General features: G+C 47.9%; 1 protein-coding gene and 1 pseudogene across 4 annotated transcripts in view; one reads left to right on the forward strand and one right to left on the reverse strand.

The window, feature by feature from the left end:
• Positions 1–3,606: 3,606 nt before the first annotated feature.
• Positions 3,607–19,969, reverse strand: part of CACNA1C (calcium voltage-gated channel subunit alpha1 C) — a 658,891-nt gene continuing 642,528 nt past the window's right edge. For all 4 annotated transcript variants that reach the window (XM_049627025.1, XM_049627026.1, XM_049627022.1 and 1 more), the window contains 6 exons: positions 18,983–19,335; positions 15,897–16,025; positions 12,354–12,460; positions 11,924–12,027; positions 9,790–10,125; positions 3,607–7,866 (listed from right to left, as the gene is read on the reverse strand). In XM_049627025.1, the coding sequence (XP_049482982.1) occupies positions 7,564–7,866; positions 9,790–10,125; positions 11,924–12,027; positions 12,354–12,460; positions 15,897–16,025; positions 18,983–19,335 (1,332 nt within the window). In that variant the 3' untranslated portion in view covers positions 3,607–7,563. The remainder of the gene's footprint in view (positions 7,867–9,789; positions 10,126–11,923; positions 12,028–12,353; positions 12,461–15,896; positions 16,026–18,982; positions 19,336–19,969) is intronic.
• Positions 13,356–14,844, forward strand: LOC125920054 (thymocyte nuclear protein 1-like; annotated as a pseudogene).

Here is a 19,969-nt window from a genome sequence, read left to right on the forward strand (position 1 = left end):
GGGGGGGAAGATGCTCTTCTGTTTTGTGGATTATCCATTCAATTCCTCCTATTCTCTTTCCTTGTCAACTTTGTTTTTCTGTTAACGTTTTCATTGGAAGGAGTGAATAAATTGCTGAAATAAGGTTAGAGATTATCATCGGCTTCAGATTTCACATGTTTTCCCGGCTCCCACCCCTCTGGAGGTTCTGAGAGGGTAATCTGGCAGTTAAGTGTATTTTTATAACCTGTAGGAAACACAAGAGGAAGGATGTGGAAGATACGATAAAACCAGTGTAGACATTGTTAAGAAATTTATTTGCAATTCTTGTTTTTTGTTTTTTTTCTTTGTTTTTTAAATAACATCATTCCTTAGATAAAAATGCAATCTTACAGGAATATACATAGCGTCTCACACAGAGATGACCCTGAAGCTCTTCTCGAAAGGTTACCCCTTCTAGATTCCCTGGCCTTTCTCAAGGGCGAGAAGGCGCAGCAGGCGAGGCCTTTGACAACGGGATTAGTTGATGATTACAAACTGTACAACAGTATTTACAACAGTAAGACTGTGAAGTCGTGGAGCCTGGAGAGGAGGGGTGTGCAGGGGTGTGGGGGGTGGTGACAGGCAGTGGGATGACGATGGAGGCACCGTTCATCTTTCTGTGATGCTCGGAGAACAAGCATGATACAAAGTGGTTCAGGCCTGAGCAAGAGGACATGAGGAGAGGGGGATGTATCTGGAGCCTCTTATGTGGACGGAAATTTTGCTTGGCAGCTCTAGGGTATTAAAACAAGATGATTATGAGAGTAACAGACATTCCAGTGCTTCATCAGCTGGGGACCCACCACCCAATTTCTTAACAAACTTGTGTGTTTTTCCACAGGTTGTTCTCAACTACTACCATCACAGATTTGTCCAAATTTGTTTATGCCTTTGATACAGCCTATTTGGTGCTAGACCTCATTCCCATGAGGCTCTAGGAGAACAGCATATGTTCTGGGCAGGGCAGAAAGCGGCTATGGGGTAGTGCATAATCTAGTTGAGAAACCAAGAGATGGATTCCAAACTTGGGGGAATGGGATGCAGCTTGATGCATGGGTGGTGTGATGTGTGCAAGCAGAAAAGAGCCCATAGCATTTGGGTCACTGGAGTTGCCTTACAAAGGAGCCCTTTGCACAGGGTTGTTTGTTTACCGTCTACCCTTGATTCCCAAGTTTAGTTTTTTTAAGCTTTAATGTAGTTTCCCCATGTTGGGAAATCTTAGGGGGAGGGGGCTTGGTACAGGATGCAGTGACCTGTCCTCTTTTGTTCCTCCTTGACTCTACAGAAGGGAGCCTTCTCTTCTCTTCCTTCCTGGTTGCAGGCTCAGGAAAGATTTCATGCAGGGGGTCTGAAACCTGCAGCCCTCAGCATCCCTTGGCAGTGACTCAGTGCTGAGGCTGGTGCCCACTCACCCTCATCTTCCTCATTCCTCTGCTTATACACTCTGGGGCTCCAAGAATATCAGAACAAGAGTTCTTCAGACTTAAACTGAAAATAGGAACCATCCTATTTCCACAGTTCTTCACATAGAAATTACCTTCCCTTAAGACGTACAACCTCTTCCATCAAGAGACTTTTCTGATAATGATCTAGGTGAAAAATTTTCTTATGTATGAAGTACATGAGTGATTTTTGGATGGCAAATTTGTAGTAAATGTCTGATTTATGGTAGATTAAATGTCATGCTGCCCTTTCTAGGAACCTTATGAAAGTCATTAGATTCTGGGAAATGGGGTGTATGGGATGTCCCCCAAAAGAGAGTATAGCTGTGGAGAGGCCAGCATCTGATCTGAAAGGAGAATATTTGGTGATATAACATTTGAAGCTTTTGTTTAATTTTCTAGTGTTTGTCTTGTCTTTCTTAATTTAGTAGAGAGGGGATCTTTGTGGACAGTCCCAACTCTGACTCTGCTCTCAGTGTTGAATAGATTTGTTCAACTCAGCTCAATATATCCTTCTGGCAATCTCTAATTCCCTTTCAGAGACCCATCAAAAGGCTTTTCTAGAATACTGGAGAGCCAAAGGGCCAAAGGGTCTATACCACTGCATCTGCTGTGGAGCAAGACTCTTAAAATCATGTGAGGGAAAAGTCTTGATTTTAGAAGTAGTAGTATTTCTCAATATAAATAAATAATATTTAGTTCACAGTAATAATAGGTTCAGATGACACTATTTCTACCCAAGGAAGTTATTCTGGTTCTCTCTCCATTTCTCTCTACACAGTGCTCAGTCCTCTGGGAGGACAATATCATGTGTGCAGAGCTCAACCCCTTCACTAGCATCTGTTCCTTAAGGAAGTGTGTGTGTGTGTGTGTGTGTGGTGTTCAAATATCTCCCCAACCATGTGGAAGTCTGGCAGAAGCCACCTGTTCTATTGGTATCTGGCTTCAAAGCAAAGTTTCATTGCTTTGAAATAAAAAAAATAAAGTTAAAACCAGAACTAGTTTCACAAAGAAACTATGTAAGAATCTGCACATTGGACTCCTCTCAACTCTTCTGTTGACTAGAATGGGGGGTGGGGAGAAGGAAAAAGGGGGGTTGGGCAGGAAGCTGGAATAGAGAGAATGGCTTGGGGAATGGAAAAGAGGCCCTCTCTCTCCCTGACAGTTGTAGGACACTTCGTTCCCTTGTCTCTTTTCCTAGTGTCTCCTCAGAGGGAGCTGATGGGGAACCCGGATGTGGTGACCAGGAGCTTCACCGTGAGTGACATTAGGCCTCCCTTCATACCTTCCAACTGACTAGAGTCAGTTTCAGGTGGCATACTGGCTAATACAAGGGGAGGGACACCAGCAGAGGGGAAAGACAGTGTGGCAGAAACCCCACATCTAGCCAAATAGTTTGGGAAAACAATGCCAGATGGAAACTTTAGTTTTCTCTTTTTCTAAAGTTGATCCTTGAGGCATCAGCCTCTCTCCTGTTCTTGCCATTGTGGGTGGTTGAACTGGACACTTCTTTCCATAAAATGGGGACAGATGCATAAAGAGTCAAGACATACCCTTTGTTTTGGCCCATTTCCCTTCCTGTTCTCTCTGTGCCAATACTTTCCCCTGACCAGAGCCATGTCTTTTTTTGTTTATTTTTATTTATTTATTTATTTATTTACTAACTTGGGGCTTAAATGAGTCTTCTTGAAACCAGATTGCCCTTTTCTGGTCTCTTTGCTAAATAGTTTCTAACTCTTAGACAATGATACTTCATTTTTTTTTCTAGGTCCTTCAGGATTGAGATGCTTTCATCCTCCTTAGCAACATTTATAATTGTACTTTGATGAGGCTAAAAACCTGACTACCAGGGTTATTTTGTATGCCTGAACTAGGTTCTTGCTACATATCTTGACCTTTAGGAATGATGGGCATGTATCAACTGGCCTCTATGAAACCCTTTTGATACCTTCCAAGCTCTTCATTTTCAGGGTGTTCTTATTTCTCAGAAAGATATTACTTAGGAATTGAAAGGTACACTTCTCCTGTGGTTGCCTTACTATCTTTAAGTGGATGATCAGGAAAAGTTCTGGAAGGAAAATGGCTGTGAGAAAATGATAGCTTCACTCCGGACAAGCCCCTGAGATTTGGAAGCAGCGTCATAGGATAAAGACAGAGTAAGGAAGCCTTGTTCCTTTGTCCTTGGACCTCCCAGTCAGAGGGCAGCCTGTCAGACTTAGAAGGTGAGGGGAGGGACTATAACTAATTGCCTGTGAAGCAAAGCAGAGAAAAATTCATGGATCAAGCCAAAATCTAGGAAAATATTCTTCTCTTTCTGCTCAAGACCAAAAAGAACTTTCTAGAAACAGACAGAAAGGAGACAACTGAAAATCACACACATGACTCCTAAAAAGCCAAAGTGTGGAAATAAAAGAGTCTGGGCCATTCAGAGGACAAATAAAAATCGCGTTCACCGCCCCCAGAACTTACATTGCACTTCTTCAAGTCCTGTTGGTCCTCAGCCATTAGCAGCTTTCTCCTGCCACTTAAGGGTTCTCAGATTTGACAGTTATGTTTTACAAGGTCATGGGGTAAGTTCTGCTCTAGGTGGAGGGTAAACATCTAATGGATGAGGTTCAGGATTTCATGACTGATTTAACCAGTCTGTCATGACAAGTATCTTATGTCAGCCCTTTACCAATTGACCATGAGGTCATGCCAGAAAGACTCATGGCTCTAGACAGGGAACTCCCATATGAAACTCCTTTCCTTCATAGAGGCATAGGGCCAGATGCCCTTGTCACTGCTGACATTGTCCCTATAGGGTGCAAGGCTAGCTGGTCTTCTGACAGAGATGACTATAAAGAAGAAGGGACCTTGTAGGCATGAGTGGTGAAGGGCAAGGGGCATACTTAGGCACAGCCCTGGGGGTAGCTGGCATGAGCCCGGCCTGCAGCCTCTGCAGCTGACTAATGAGATTTGGTGATGCAGAAGAAGTCTAAAAGGAAAAAAGCAGCAGGAAGGCTGAGTGTGTATGTTGTGTGTGTGTTTGTGTGCATGTAGTCAATTAAGATTCCAAATTTCTATCCAGGGATCAAATGTACAGCAAGAACCAGGTATTAATCCAAAAGGGCTCCCCTCTCCATCATAATTAAAATCTTAGCAGCACAGTGGCAGACATCTTGGGAAACTAGACAAAGGATGACACCTAACTAATTTCTAGAAGGACTTCACAGCACTGAAAACAAACCAAAAATGTTTGGATGGGTTGGGCTTGGAGAAACAGGAAGAAACCCTCCTGCTTCTAGACAGTAAGTTAACCTGGGAGTATCTGGCACATTTCTCCACTTTTTCATGAATCAGTCCTTGAAAGTGAAATTCATCTTCATTGGGGTAATGGACTTTCTCCAACTTTAATTTCTAGGCTGCTCATATAAGGGCTGAGAGCACACTGGGACCAGAAGACATTCAATGAGTAAATCCTGGATGAATGGTTGGGTCCTGTTTTCCCCAAATCACTTCCTTTTCAACCATCATTGTTGAACTCTATTTGAAGGAAACAGCACCAATAGGATGATGTTCTAGGTAGACACAAACGGGCATAAGAGATGCTCCCACAAAGTCTCTGGTTCCACTATCACTGTGAACTCCTGACACGTCCTCCCCAGTCCTGGTCCCTTCCATGGCTGCCACACACACGAGGGTGGGTCTGGAAGAAATCCTGCTCCAGAGAGGAAGAGATGAAGTGAATAAGACAGAGCTGACGTTTGGATGGACAAAGATTTTTACCTGGTTGCTGTTCTCTGGCCCCTGCCGTCTGAGTTTGGGTAGAGCAGTTGCCAGGGGGAGGACTCCCTTCCCTCCAACCAGCCCGACTCTAGTTCCATCCTCTCAAGTCAGTGTACGCTTTCCTGAGGAAACCACTGAGGAAAGTTTGTGCAGTGAAAGTGAACAGAAAAGCCAGCCACTTTTCCCATGGGGGACGTTGACGCCAGCCTGGTGATGTCCCGTCATGGTGAAGGAGTGTCCCTAGAGAAAGTCCAAATCAGAGAACTGGAGCAGAGTGGATAGAACGAAGACAGGAATAAGACATGTCCTGGTCTCTCAAAGCAAGATGTAGTACGAATATACTTATATAGTTTTGGAAAAATTGAGGGAAATGGAAGCGAACACAAGATATGCAAAACAGTAATGTCCAAACCTGTTTGTGGATCGCAGGGTAATGATTTACACTGGTGATACCTTTGCTCATTGTAAAAATTAAAAGAATATTCGTTCCCTTTCCCCCAACCACATATAGAAAAGCACTTCAGAGTTCAAGGGTAAAGCTTGTCACACTTCAAATACAAAATGATTTACTTACATGCAGCAAAATATACAAGAAGTGAATTCAAAAACAAACTTAATTCAATTCATTATATTCGCTTGGCACAATTGCAATTCAGTTTTAAAAAAATATTTGTAAAATACTGAAACTGACCTGAATTCAAGTATAACAGTTTCTTCAACAGAAACATTATCAATGCAATAAAACATTACACGGAATATATCGAAGCAAAACGCCTTCTTGAGTTTTTCCCTTAAATTTCTCTGTTTTTTTTTAAATACAGTTTTAATGCCAACACAACTCACAATTGTATTTTTAAAATGAATATTATTGCATTGTTTTTGCATATCTTGTGGGACAGAAAATGCAAAGAGTTACTGATTCCCGTTTCAGAAGCAGAGACAGTGGTTTGTTTTTGCTTTCAAATGGCCCCAGATTCAGATCTCCCCACAGTTAGACCAGAAAGGGGGAGCGACACACTCATTCACGCATGGGCGCACTGCATGGGTGCACATACACACGTAGGACATGTGCCTAGACAACCCACTACACACACACACACACACACACACACACGTAGCACACACACTCACAGAGACTCTCTCATCCGTGCTTCCGCTCTCTGGCACCCACGGATACACCCAGCATTAAAAAGAACCCAACTCAATCACCCATCTGTGCAAGACCACATCAAGTGCATTACTTTAAATTATAAAACCAAACCCAAAAAATTGTTGTTACTACCTACGGAAATTATAACAAATTATTGCGCATACACAATGGCTGGTAAAACTCGGACTACAGCGGCTCCACAGAACCCACCGTAGAAAAAGAAAACCACAATCGTTTAAATAATACAGTAAAACCAAACCCGATTTACATTTGCAAAAGTGAAAACAGTAAGGTGGGTGGCTACAAAGCTTTGTAAACACTTCTTCCTCCCCTCCCCCTGGGAAAACAAAATGAAAATAAAAACCAAAAAAACGAAAACTGCAACATGCTATCAAGAAATATGTCAAATCACAAAACAAAAGAGCGCTCAACAGAAGCTCAGCACCACCTCGTCGCGTCAAGAACTGGCTTCCCCTTCCCTGGCAGGCAGCGCCAGCTGCCCCTCCCCGCCAACGCAGGCCCAGCCGCCATTCTGGAGCTGGGAGCACAGGGCAGGCAAGGTGAGCCTGACGCAGACGAGTGGGCGTGGCCGGGGCCTCGGCGGTGAGGCTGCCACGCACCCCTCGCCAGCCGCTCCGGGTTCCCGAGCTCCTGCAGCCTCCTGCTGTTCCTCCTCCCTCTCTGGGATGGGGCTGGGTCCTCGCTGAAGTCCTACCCCTGCTTCCTTCTGCAAATCCACAGGGCCCTGGCTCTATGGAGACAGTGAGGCTCATACAGAATATGTGCAAAATGATTTTTTTTTTTTTTTTTTTTTAACAAGCAAAGTTGACACCCGTTTGACATAGGGTCCTTTTGGTGAGGGCTACCGCAGGAAGCTGAGGTTCTCTTTCATGCCCGGAGGCGAGGGCAGGCGTCTCTTCTCTTGCTCTCCCTCCCTGATTCTTCCACTCCTCCTCACCACTCTACCTCTGTGCACACAACACAAACTGGGATTGCTGCCTTCCATGCCCCCGAAAAACTGGCTCTCCACCACCACCCAACTCTGCGTCTTGTCCCAACGAAATGAATGAAGACGCTGTTCCGGTTAACTCCAGGTCACGAGAACAGTGAGGCACTTCTGAAACGAACCCATTAGGAACATTGAAACAAATAAAAAACCCAGCGTCTCCCCAGCCCTAGCTACTACAGGCTGCCGACGTGGGCTCTGCTGTCCTGGAGCTCCTCCTCGCTCTTCCGACACGCCAGGGTGGGCGCGCAGGTCTCGCCCTCTTGGCCCTCTGCTCTGTCCTGCCCTGGGTCCCTGCAGTTAACGAAAGGTAGTAGGGTGCCATTGGGGCTCTGCTGGGCGCCCCCACTGAGGATGTTGTCTGCGGCGTTCTCCATCTCCTCTATGGTCATGTCACAGGCGTCAGCCAGCTCCTGGGTTGTGACCTCAATAAACTTGGGATCTTGAGCAAACTGCCCCAGTCCTTCTGAAATCAAGACCTGAAGTGGGAAGGGAGGACCATGAAGAAGAACCAAAGAGGAACATTATTCCTGGAGCTTGACTCTTCTCTTTAGGGCTAGGGCAAGGGGCGTATAATTGGTACCTTTGGGAAGTGTGTGTGTGTGTGTGTGTGTGTGTGTGTGTGTAGGGGTGCTCACAGGAAAGGAGTGGACACAGAGCATTGCCCAAAGGAATCAGGGGTGCGTAGGTTGGAGGGGAGATGTTTTGGCTGGGGCACTCAAAAACTGTTGTCAAACACATGAGAACTCAGCTTACAGAGGGGGCCAGAGGGGTGCTGTTGGGCCTTTGTCTAAGGTAGAACCCAGCCCACCCTGTCTTTTCTCCTCCCTGCCACCCCCACATGCCTGTCATATTATTCTTGCCAAGAAACCTTCATCCTCCTTTTGTGAAACTTGTTAACCTTTTGTTACCTTGTGCCCCTTGCCTATTGCTGGCTGGCTGCCTCTGTGGGAGAGGATTGTGGGGAGGTGTGCAGAACGGCATGTCTGCACCTGCTTCTGTTCCCGCTCCAAAGGCCAGCAGGTGATCCCAGAGCTGCTCCCTCTTTCCTAAAGGCTGCTTTAGTGACTGGCTCTGAGCCAAGGGGAAGGTATTCATAATGAAGCCTGGAATGCCTTCCTCCCAGTTCCATTTGTCCTGCTCCCCATCCCATCACTCTTTATTTCCTCTCCTGCTTAAGTTTTCTTCAGAGCTCCCACCCTGTGGGACATGCCACACACATGTTTATTTATTGTCTGTGTCTCCTCACCACAGCATGAGCTCATGAGAGCAAAAACTGGTGTCTCAGCTATATCCCCGCACTTAGAACAGAGCCTGCACGTGGCCGGCACTCAATGGAAATCTGTGAACTGAATGAGGGATAATCAAGGTCAAGTGAAGAACAGGGTTTTGGAGCTAGAAGTGACCTTAGAGGTCATCTGGTTTAACTCTCCACCTCCTGCACAACAGCCTGACGACTGAATGGGCGGTGTCTCTGCCTGCATGTGTCCAGTGATGGCGGGCTCACCCCTTTATAGGAAAGCCCTCCTCATTTGGGAAAAGCTCTGTTGGAAAGGTCTTCCTCATGTGACCTTGAATCCGCTCACCTGGCAGGTTGATCTGCCGCTCCAGGCCTGCACTTAAGAGCCCCTGCCCAGGACATGAGGGGCCTCACAGGTTTGAGATGCCTATCGTGGCCTCCTAGGCTGTCCCCCCTCCAGGTTTGCTTCCCTAGTTCCCCCGACAGTTCTCATAGGAAATGGCATTTAGGGACCCTGCCAACCCCTTGCTGTGTTCCCCTTTGGGCTTATTCCAATTTGTCACAGTCCCCCAAAATGTGGTGCCAGGAGTGCATTAGCTGCTCTGGCCAGGGCAGAGCATGGAGGAGCTGGAAGCATTCTTGTTCTAGAACAGTGATTCTCACCCCTGGCTGTGCATTAGAATCATCAAAGGGCTTTTAAAAATATCCATTTAATGTGTCCTAGGTTTCCGAAGCTCCTGGGTTATTCTAATGAGCCCCAGGCTCGAGAACCACAGATACTGATACTGAACAAACCCAGCCCAGGCCCACATTTGCATCTGGAGCAGTCAGAGCTCACCACTGGCTGTAAATTGGTGCCCAGGGCCCTGCTTGGGGTTCACTGGCCTGTGGCAGGGTTATGTTGCTCAGTACTTTCTCCTGCTACAGCAGGCCCGGCCCAAGCAGAAGCCTATAGCGTCTTGTGTGATCACCATTTTCTGCACACCATGCCCTTCTTCAGTAGACCCTGGGAGTCAGGGTCTTTCTGGCCAAGAGACTCGACATCCACTCTACTTGGGAAAGGACCAGATCCTCCCTTCTCCATTCTTCATGCAAAGCCCCCTTGCTGCCCTCAGCCTTTCCTTCCCCCTGTCTGCCTGCTGTGCAGCTCCGGGTCACTTACCGCTTCTACCAGGCTGCTGGCACTGCCGTGGAACTGCCTGCCCTGGGCCCCAGCCTGGCCAGGTACAGTGAGGGACACTGGCCGGGCTCTCCGGATGGTGCTGCCACCTCCACCACAGGGTGTGGGCTCCCCAGACCAGGAGCTGCAGTGGATGGACGGGAAGCTGCTGTTGAGTTTCTCGCTGGATTCGGCACCCTCCAGCCGCAGGGTGGGGATAGGCTGTGGGGGCCAGCCTCGGCTGCCTGGAGTGGCTGGTGGGGTGGCACAGGGCCTGGGGGATGTGCTGGGGGAATGGCTTCTCTGGAGGAGGGGGCTCAGGCCTGCCACCGCCAATGCCTGCGGACACACAAGGAACACGGGTTACTGGAAGCGGTCAGGCCTCTGGCTATTCCTAGCAGCTGTTGTTCCCGGCGAGCTCCACCTACCTGGAGCCCACATCCATCATTTTCAGCCCTCTGAATCCCACCCCCCCCATCACGACCCAGTGCTCGTGTCCGCCACCCTAAAATATATTCTGTGATCATGTCCGTCTGCAGTGATCGCCTTCTCCTCCAAATCCAGAAAGTTGCAAAGGAGTGGAATCAAGCTCGTCTGCCTTTCAGCACTGGCCCTATCACCAGTCAGCGGTGAATTCTTTTGCTTTTGGTTTTCTCGTGAGCAGTCTACCAGGAATGCTGCCCTCATCAGCTCTAAAACCAGAACACGAATGCCCTCTATCTACCTATCTTGCAGGGTTGATGTGAGGTTCAAGTGCAATATGGTCTGTGAAGCACCATAAAGTGCTAGAAAAAAAATCAGTGCTTATTGTTTTAATTTTTACAATTAGGCTATTAAGAATGTCCTGCTGATCCTTAGCTCAGCTTGTCTCTGAGCTGTTGTTCAAATCTTACACTGTGCTGTGATTAGACTATTTACATATTGTATCCTCTGGCCTCCATGTCACCACCACAACAATTTCTCTGAGTGGAAGTGTCCATGGGAGAGTGTGCAGTGGGAAAGCCCAGACGGAGAGGAAGAGGAAAGGGAACATGGCGGTGGGTTGGGGGGTAGTGGAAAGGCATGAAGGGGGGAGTGTAAATAAAGCAGAGGTTCCTAACCTCATGATAAGAATAGATGAGTGAAATGAACTTCTAGAAATCTTTTTAAATAGCACATACAGTGTCCCCCCGGCCTGCCTCCCCTGCCCACAGCTCTTGATGGTCCCCAGCCTGGGTCCCTGGTTCCCTGGAGATCTGAGGGAAGTATAAGGCTATGCTCAATACTCCAGAAAGCCCAGTGGAAACCATATGTATGCTGGCAATGCCACATCGGCTAAGCAAAACAGTGGATACTTTGAGCTGAAATCATATCAACTTAGCTGAGCCACACTGGCCATCTTTTGTACATTATAAGTTTTGATTGGCAGTTGAGTGCCCTTGGGTATTAAAAGAAATCATCTAATGCATGGGCCTGTGGTGAGGGAGTATACAATTTGAGAGGTAAAAACTTTAGGAAATTTAGACCCTAATTTGCCCAGAAGTAAGAGACTGGCCTTTGGTTCTTTGAGGTTTGCATTATTTCTAAGATCCTGAGATTATGTTGGACATTGGTGTCTTGGATTTCACTGGCTCAGTTGGAGTCAGCCATGCCAAGAGGTACCTCAACTGTCAAATCTCTCTGGACCTGCTTTCCTTGAATATCAGTCTCCTCCTGACCATGTTGCTGGCAGAATCTTTGATCATTTCTATGTTTTGGTGTATCTTGCAACTCTGTATAAGTACATCTATAAGTAACGCTATGTAAGTACATCTGCCTGAGTGCTCTGTAGTGTAAGCCAATGTCTGTGGAGGGAACATCTGCACCATTGTAGGAAGAAAGATGAGGCAGAATCCTGGCACTGCTGATCCTTTGGGACCACATGAGGAGCTCCTGTTCAGTATTTGCTACATCTCCACCCCGGGGAACTGACACCCCTTGTTCACGTTCTCACTTGCGTGGACAAGTGCCCTCATTGGGGGCTGTTAGGGCCAGGGGTTGGGACTATGAGTGGTCAAGACAGGGAAGACTGAATGGTGTCTTGGGATTTGCCATAATCATGGGGGTTTTGTAGCCTGTGGGGGTGATGGCCAGTGACATATCTGAAAGTTTAGGCTACCTGATGATGAACCAGATGCAAGGGCAGGACTGTCTTCTGAGAGATGTCTCCCCCTTGATTCTTCTGTCGCTTCAGACATTCCAGGTGGAAGGAGGCCCTTCGACCTGCAAAGCCAGCCATAGAACTGTGATCAGCACAGGGAAAGGGGACACAGGCCTGTGAGGCTCATACCCTGGGAGGTGTAGAAGCCATGTTAGTGGCCCTTGGATCACCTTCTCTCTACCATTTGGCTCCCATATCAGGTAGCATATGGTCAAGTTCCACCCAACAAGCCCTGCCCTTAGAATCCTGTCTCATCACTGGGCAGCCACTGTGTGGGAGTTGTCTGAGCCAGGCCATGGCAGTTTCTCAGCCACCAGAATGCCTGACCAGTCATCTGGGGGGTGATACCTGGCTGGTCACATCTGGAGTGAGAGGTGTGAGTATTCACCTAGTGAGGCAGAGCGGAGGAAGCCCCTCTTTGGAGATTGCCGGATATCTCTTTTGTCCTCCTCTGGTGGTGTTAATTGCCGATTTTCATCATCCTGATAGGAGAGCCTGGAACAGAGAACTCCTGGAGCTTATTCCGAGAGGCTGAGAAGTTCCACCCCATAGGGACAGCTGCCACCCCTGAAGGCAGTTTGCTTTCTCCCTTAGCGAAGGGAACTCCCACTTTTTGCTCTCCTAAAGGTTCGGCGAAGGGGCAGCAGGAATTCCCCCCCCCACCCCCCAAGGCTGGGCCTGGCTCTCTGGCATCACAGATGTTTCCAGCTTCTCATACACGGTCTGTCTGCTCATGAGCCTTGCATTTCTGATTTGAGGCAGTGGAGGCGATCTTGAGTCAAAGTTGGTGAGAAAGTTGGAAAACAATTTTTGGCCCATTAGATTCTTTCCGGGAACAGCCTAGGCTCTGCTGTTTACATATGTGGGTGCTATTTATCATGAGTACTCCCAATTTCAGCCAAAACTTCTCTCCTTCCCCTAATTTCTCCCTGGCCTGCCCACCCTTCATCATCAGGACACACAAGTGGTTACCTATGACAAACACCCAGTCATCTAGTCAGTGACCAGCAGAGCTGTAAGAGGCCTTAGGGGGCATCTACTCAATGGCTTCTAAGCCTTTTTGATGGAGACTCACAATAAGAAATATACTGCTCGTGGTCCCATATACATAGACACACCTAAATGAACTCGGCTTCTGGAACCATACTTACCTTTATTGCATGCATTGCTCTCTGGTGGCTTCTATGCTACTTTAGTCTATTCTATTTCATCAAACAATGTCAGCTGCAATCCACTAAGTTGATTTCACAGTCCCCAGTGGGAGCAGCCTGCAGTCTAAGAAGACAGGTGCATTCTAACCCCTTCATTTTACAGACAAGGCCACTGACTCTGTTCCTGCTGTGTGACTCCACATGCTTCGAGGGCAGAGACTGTGCTGCCTTCCCTGCTCCTAGCATACTGCCCTTGAGCCTTTGTAGATGTACAAGAAAATTTCTGACTGAAAACCTCCAAGCCTTTCCTCTCATTTTTGACATGGTGAACTCATCCTATTATATTCTCTTCTATCCAAATTGTACCCACTCTTGAAGACCCAGCTTTTGTTTGATCTTGTGCAAGGAGGCTGTTATGGTCACCTTGACCCAGACCTTCTCTGAATGTCTATCCCCCTCATTGCTTGTACCACTCTGTGAACAAGTAGTTAGAAAATCTCCATGTTATCTCCCTCTTCTGAGATCTTAACTAGTTTGTAAAATATCCTTGAGTGCTGAGGCCGGTTTATTCATGCTCTAGCAGAGTGCCTGGATGCACCAAGCACTCAGTAAGAGCCAAAATGGAAGGACGCATATGCTTTTACTGATTTCTAGGGTATGTGGCCATGTGAAAATTTGCAGTCTCTACAAATCAAAAGGCTAAAGGGCCAGTCCTTCTTTTAGGGAAGTTACTAAAACAATGCATCTTAAACTTTTTGAATGCAACCCACAGTCATAAATACATTTTATGAGACTCAGTACACACATTAAACAAGTATTTCACTAAATAATACCTTTGTGACATTGGATACACTATTATCTATTGTCTTATTCTAACCTATTCTATGCTATTGTGTACTATGTTATTCTTTATTTTAAAATGCTGATCTTGGTCTGGCTTTCTGGAGCCTGGGGAAGTTTCTGAAGGCAGATACAGAGTTGCTTTTCGTGTTTCTTCATTGATTCCAGGATCCTCTGGTCTTCAGCCCCCTGGAGGAGACCATGTTGAGACTGGAGAAGAGGCTGCCTGGAGCTGCTGAGCCTGCTGGGCCAGACAGACAATAAAGGGCCAGCAGGAAAATGTACCAAGACTAAGTACCCAGCATGGGCATCAGCTAAAGTGGATAAACTCCAGCCTTCAGAAGGCTTCAGCCTCTACAAACTCTGGGGAGAATATAGCAGTTAGTGGCTGATAAAGTCAGGGCCAGAAAGCTGACTAGACAAAGGTGTGGATGTGATGTTCAGCATTGGAGAGCTTTAAGCACAGTCCTAGCAGACAGCGTGCTGGGATGATGTTACAACTACCAGGCCCAGAACTTCCTTCCAGTCCTGAAGCTGGAGGAAGAAGCCTTCTACCATAGCAACTTCAAAGAGCCAGGCATCAAAGCACTTGTGAGGCCTGTGAAAGAGGCTGACTCAGACTATACATAGGTTGAAAAAAACAATCCCTGTTATGACCCATCCAGCAAAGAAGAGAGCCCCAAATGGTCCAGGGTGGATGTGCAGTTTGTTTGGATGAGGAAGAATTTCAGTATCCTGGCTGAGCTCAAAACCCATCACCAAGCTCACAAAGCCACTGGAGACCCCTTAAAAGAGATGGCTCTCTTCACTCGCCAAAGACTCAACTCAGCCCTGACCTGAGAGGAATTTGATTTTATTTTGAGCCTAGAGAAAAAGGAAACAAGTTAACTGGGACACTGTTGCTGGAATGGGCAAGACATTACTCCAAAGAAGTTAAGCTTTTATAAGACAAAAGATGGTGTGATGAGGCTTGCATGTTATGTTCACCTGGGCTCATGTCCATAGGTGGTTTTCATGTACCCTTTCCCTTTCTTTCTTTCTTTCTTTCTTTCTTTCTTTCTTTCTTTCTTTCTTCTTTCCTTCCTTTCCTTTCCTTCCTTTCTTTTTCTTTCTAAAGATTTTATTTTTTAGTAACCTCTACACCCAACGTGGGGCTTGAACTCATGACCCCGAGATCAAGAGTTGCATGCTTTTCCAATTGAGCCAGCCAGGTGCCCCTCATGTACCTTTTCCAATAAAACATTAATATATAAAAAAGTATCGATCATAACTAAGTAAATGTCACAACCCTCGAATGGGTCTGGACTTGTAGTTAAAAAACGCTTCTCTTAAAAAATTCAAACTGTAAGAGACTCTTAAGGACTGAGAACAAACTAAGGGTAGATGGGGGCTGAGTGATAGGGGAAAGTGGATGATGGGAAGGGAGGAGGGCACTTGTTGGGATGAGCACTGGGTGTTGTATGGAAACCAATTTGATAATAAATTATATTAAAAATTCCAGCACTGACAAAAATCTTGGCCACTGTTTGCCAGCAGTGCCCTCTGCTGGGTAGCTTTATTATAAGAAGCTTCATGAACTTTTATTTGTCAATACATGTATGTGTGTACTGAGTCTCACTCCAAAGTATGTTTATGACGGTTGGTTTCAGTAAAAAAAGTTTATGAAACAATGTTTTAAAGTTTTCCTGAAAGCATTGCGTCACAAGAAAAGCTAAGCTAACTGGGGGATAGTGTGCATGTGTGTGTGTCGGGGGTGGGGTGGGGTGGGGTGGGTGGAGACACATACATCCATCTCCCTAATGAGGTCACAGATGCTTTAGGCATCTTCTGATATATGATCTCCTGCTCCCCAAATCATGCCCAGAGGAGGGATTTCAGGGAGCTTCCCTTCACCCCCAGACCCTTTCCTGCACATGGGCTAGCCTGGGGGCAGAGCTCACATCTCTGTGGAGATCAGGCTGGGCTCGCTGCAGTACTCAGTGTCTTCACTTATCTTCACGTCATAGGTCTCGTCCTGAGAGACCTCCTCCTGACACACCATGGCTATCTGGCTCTCCCGGGAGTGGCACCTGAAGTGTCCAAGATGGAGAAATAAAGTCAGAAACTGCTAATCCCCACCATTCCTTCAGCAGGTGAGGTGGCACACATTGCACATGCACTGATTCACGTGTGCAATGCACTCACACAGGGAACACGCACACACACACGTGCACACACACTCACACAAAACCGCTGTGGCCTCTTCTTCCTGCAGTCGCTGACAAAGCCGCGGAGCCATGGAAGCAGTAAGATTAGAGTTAGAATTCCACATGGAACAAGCATCTCGGGTAGGATCCAAGGAGATCTGAGTTCTGACCCCAATTCAGTTGCCCTCTGGCATAAGTCACTAGCTCACCACATGCCTCAGTATCCCTATCAATAAAATTGAACTAACATATGCCCTGCTTGACTCAGAAACTTGTTGGGAGTAACAAATGAAGTAACAGATGAGATGGTGTTTTGAAAGGTAGAAAGGACCAGCTTTTAAAACAGGGTCCTGGACTGTTCTATACAGGTCGGCGTGGGCCTGTGCAAGGGCTGTCCTCTCCTTCTGCTAAAGACAGCTGGGGCTTTGGGTGCTAGTTGGGCAGAGCTGGGAAGTTCCTGGTGTCACATTTTGACATGGCTTTGGGTTTGTCATTGGCTCCTTGGAGTGAAGGCACAGAGAAGAAGCCTCACATAGGGGGGTTTGTTGTCCTGGGTAGTGAGCTTGACTCCCTGCTGAGCTTGAGATCCTCCCACACCAGGATATACCTTGGATTATTTTGTTTTCCCTCCAGACCAGGATCTTCTGCTCATTTGGTCATGTCTTCTTAGCTCTGGTCCAGATGTTCTCTCTTCCTGTCTGTGCCTCGCTCAGTACCTCCCTCCATCTTTCTTCCTATAGTTCCTGAATGCTGGGGCCCACTTTACTCATGGAGGCATCAGGGAAATATCCCAGTTTATTTTCTCAGGGCTCAGTGATGGATTGGCACCTTAGATTTGACGCTGAGCCAGTGGGCTGTGTGCAATTCAGGATGATACCGTTCCTGGGTACCTACCTGGTTCTCTGGAGAAGGCCCTAACAGATGGCTGCCCACCCCACAGTAAGGAGAGGTGAAATGTTGAAGGCTCTTGATGGAGTGGGAAGAGAGATATGTGAAAGGAGCTTTGGTGAGGCATGATGGGATGAGCTGGAGATGGAGAATGGCAGCAGGCAGGCAACACCACTTCTTGGGGGCCACTGTGTGCAAGACATGCTGGCTTGTCCCCATCAAAAGTAAGGCTAGTCCTGGGGCCACTGCACTTAGCCTTGAGCTGCAAGATGAAGGATGAGGCCCCAGAGCTACAACCTTGGTTAAGTTGTTCCTCCTCACCAAGCAGAAGCATACTGCCTTGAGTATTGTTTACTGTGTTGGGAAGGGAGGGAGCCGATGTTTAGAGAGCACTTACTACATGCTAGGCATTGTGCTAGGTGCTTTGCATGTACCATAATCATTGATAGATGTATCTGTGGGGAGAGGAAGACAATCCCCTGATGTCTCTCCTATCTCCTCTCTAAAAGCCACTCTCCCTTCATTTAATATGGAACACAGTTTGGAAAATACCCTTTGAAGGGGGTATTAGTTTACACTGAGAAGCTAATGATGGACACAATGAGCCTTCCTTAAGAAGAGGTTTTGATAAGGGGAGCAAGGGAGAAAATGGCACTAGAACTGAGTCCCTGAAGGTTGTAGAAGGGGAAAAGGTTTACAGAAAAGGGAGGGGCCACCAAGACAGTCATGGGTCAGCCACTTAAACTTTGATATTCCCCTGTACAAAGCTAACCCTTTCACATCAGCATACAAAATCCAGTGCGAAGTACACTGCCCTGCACATAGAAGGCATCAATATACATCTCTTGAGCAGGACTCACCCAACACTGCTTTTGGGTGGTTTAACCAGCCAGGCTTCCAGGCAGTAAGGTTTGACTTGGCTGTCATCAACACTGTTAAATGCCCAGGCCACGTAGGCTTACATGGAGCCATTTGAAAATGGGTGGTAAGAACAGGAGTGAAAACCAGGGGGCAGGTATGCTGTCTCCTTAGATGAAAGCAGCTTCAGGACACTTGTCCAGAAAGACACTCACACTTCACGATTATTTTCTAAGTTTGCAAGCAGGAGGGATCGGCCCAAGATCATGGCATGCTGGGGATTTTCCCGGCCTGCTGTGGTGGGGAGGCTGTCCTGCTCTGGAAGAGCAGCTCAACTAAGGGTGAAGTGGCAAGATGTGGAGGCATGTTCCCACCCACCCGGCCTTGGGTACCCGGAGCTGTTGACAGAAAAAGCGGGGAGACCCTCTAAGCCCAGGCTGTGCTTCCTGAGGCCCAGAGCATGAAAGTAGGCACCTACCGTCCCAGCACATCATAGCAATGTATCCTGGAGCACCAGGGAGCAGAGGGTGGGGAGAAAAGCATGCGTCAGGAGGTGGGAGATCAGTCAAACTACTAGGAATGATCCTACACTGGGGCAGAATGAGAAAGTGCTACCGTGAAGGGCCTCCTGACACCAAAATGCCCCTCCCAAGAGGGTTGAGAAGGACATAATAGCTCCGTTCCCATCCTAATTGAGCCAAAGGCCAGGTTTAGGCAGACTTGGGAAAGGCCAGGGGAACAGAGTCTACTGTGGAGCCAGAATGCCGACATCCCAGGGATCAGGGGCTGGAGCTCCTCTGCTTGCTTAGCATGAGAAAGCACAGGAGGCTCTGTCCACAAGTGTGCATCTCAGGACACTTGTTGGGCAGTGGGGCCATGGTGCCTTCTCCCGAGGGTGGCTGCCACATATAATCAAGGGCAAGATTGGGAAGCAGCATTTGCCTATCTCTTGATGGGCTCTGGGGCAGCATCCTCCATCCCAGCTTGAGGGGTGAGTGGTAGGCCTGGGGGCCAAACTCTCCCCCCATCCACTCTGGGCTGGAGTGTGTGGGGCCCCTGTGCATGGGCCCTGGATGCCCCACCCTCCTGCTTACCTCTTGGAGCTGAGCTTCCATGCTGCCTCCTGTACCCGGACAGCAGGAGACAAGGGGGGCCCATGGCCCTCCACGGTGCTGACTGCGCTGGGGTAGCCAGCGGGACGGGGGAAGCGGCCCAGGGCAGTGTTGTTGGCATTGTTGATGTTGGCGTTGGAGCCAGTGGACGAGTAGCTGCTGGGGGTGAAGGTGGAGTCCACCAGTTTCTCGTGGGATGGCGACTCGGTGTCGCCTTGGCTGTTACCCGCCTTGTTGATGTGCAGTGGGCGCTGGGTGGTGAAGGTCTGGGGGAAGGCGCTCCGGCCGTCGCTTTGGTAGTAGCTGACGTGGTTGCCGAACAGGCCACCGGCCCTCTGTAGGCAAGACGGGAGGGGTGGGTGGAGGAGAAAGCCCCCTCAGCTACCTCTCCTTCTCAGCGAAGGCACGGAAGGTTGTCCGCCTTCCAGAGAGCACAACCATGCCGGGCAGCACATGGCAGATGGGGAACTCTTCACCTGCGTGGCCTGGTGGTTTGAGAGGGAGGGACCCAGAGAGTCCCCTCTGAAACCACTGGGGGAACAGTGAGGGACAGGACCTCTTGCAGAACCCGTCAGGCAGGGAGGCTGCTCCCCTGGGACTTTCTAATGAACCCCATGAGGAGTTTCAAGGACCAGTGTAGGATGGCAATCCTAAATTGCAGTCAGTGCTTGGCTTGGCAGCTGTGAGGCATGGTGAGGGCTGAGGGGTGGGGAAAGAGACCAGGGGATTCTAACAAGAATTTTTTAAATGGAGATCCAAATGGCTCACTGAGCTAGAAACCATGTTGGCGAAATGGTTTTGAAAATAAGGATGACACATTGACTCCATTAATTATATCATGGCTTTCTCTCCCCTGGGAGGTTCTTAGAGATTTCAAATCAGGACCCAATGTTTTTTCCTAACACTTTTTTCTTGCCCTGGGTGAGTGGGAAAGTAGCTATCTGCAAGTTGATCTGTGGGGTCTTGCTG

Source organism: Panthera uncia, chromosome B4, assembly GCF_023721935.1.
Source record: "Panthera uncia isolate 11264 chromosome B4, Puncia_PCG_1.0, whole genome shotgun sequence".
NCBI classification, from domain to species: domain Eukaryota; kingdom Metazoa; phylum Chordata; class Mammalia; order Carnivora; family Felidae; genus Panthera; species Panthera uncia.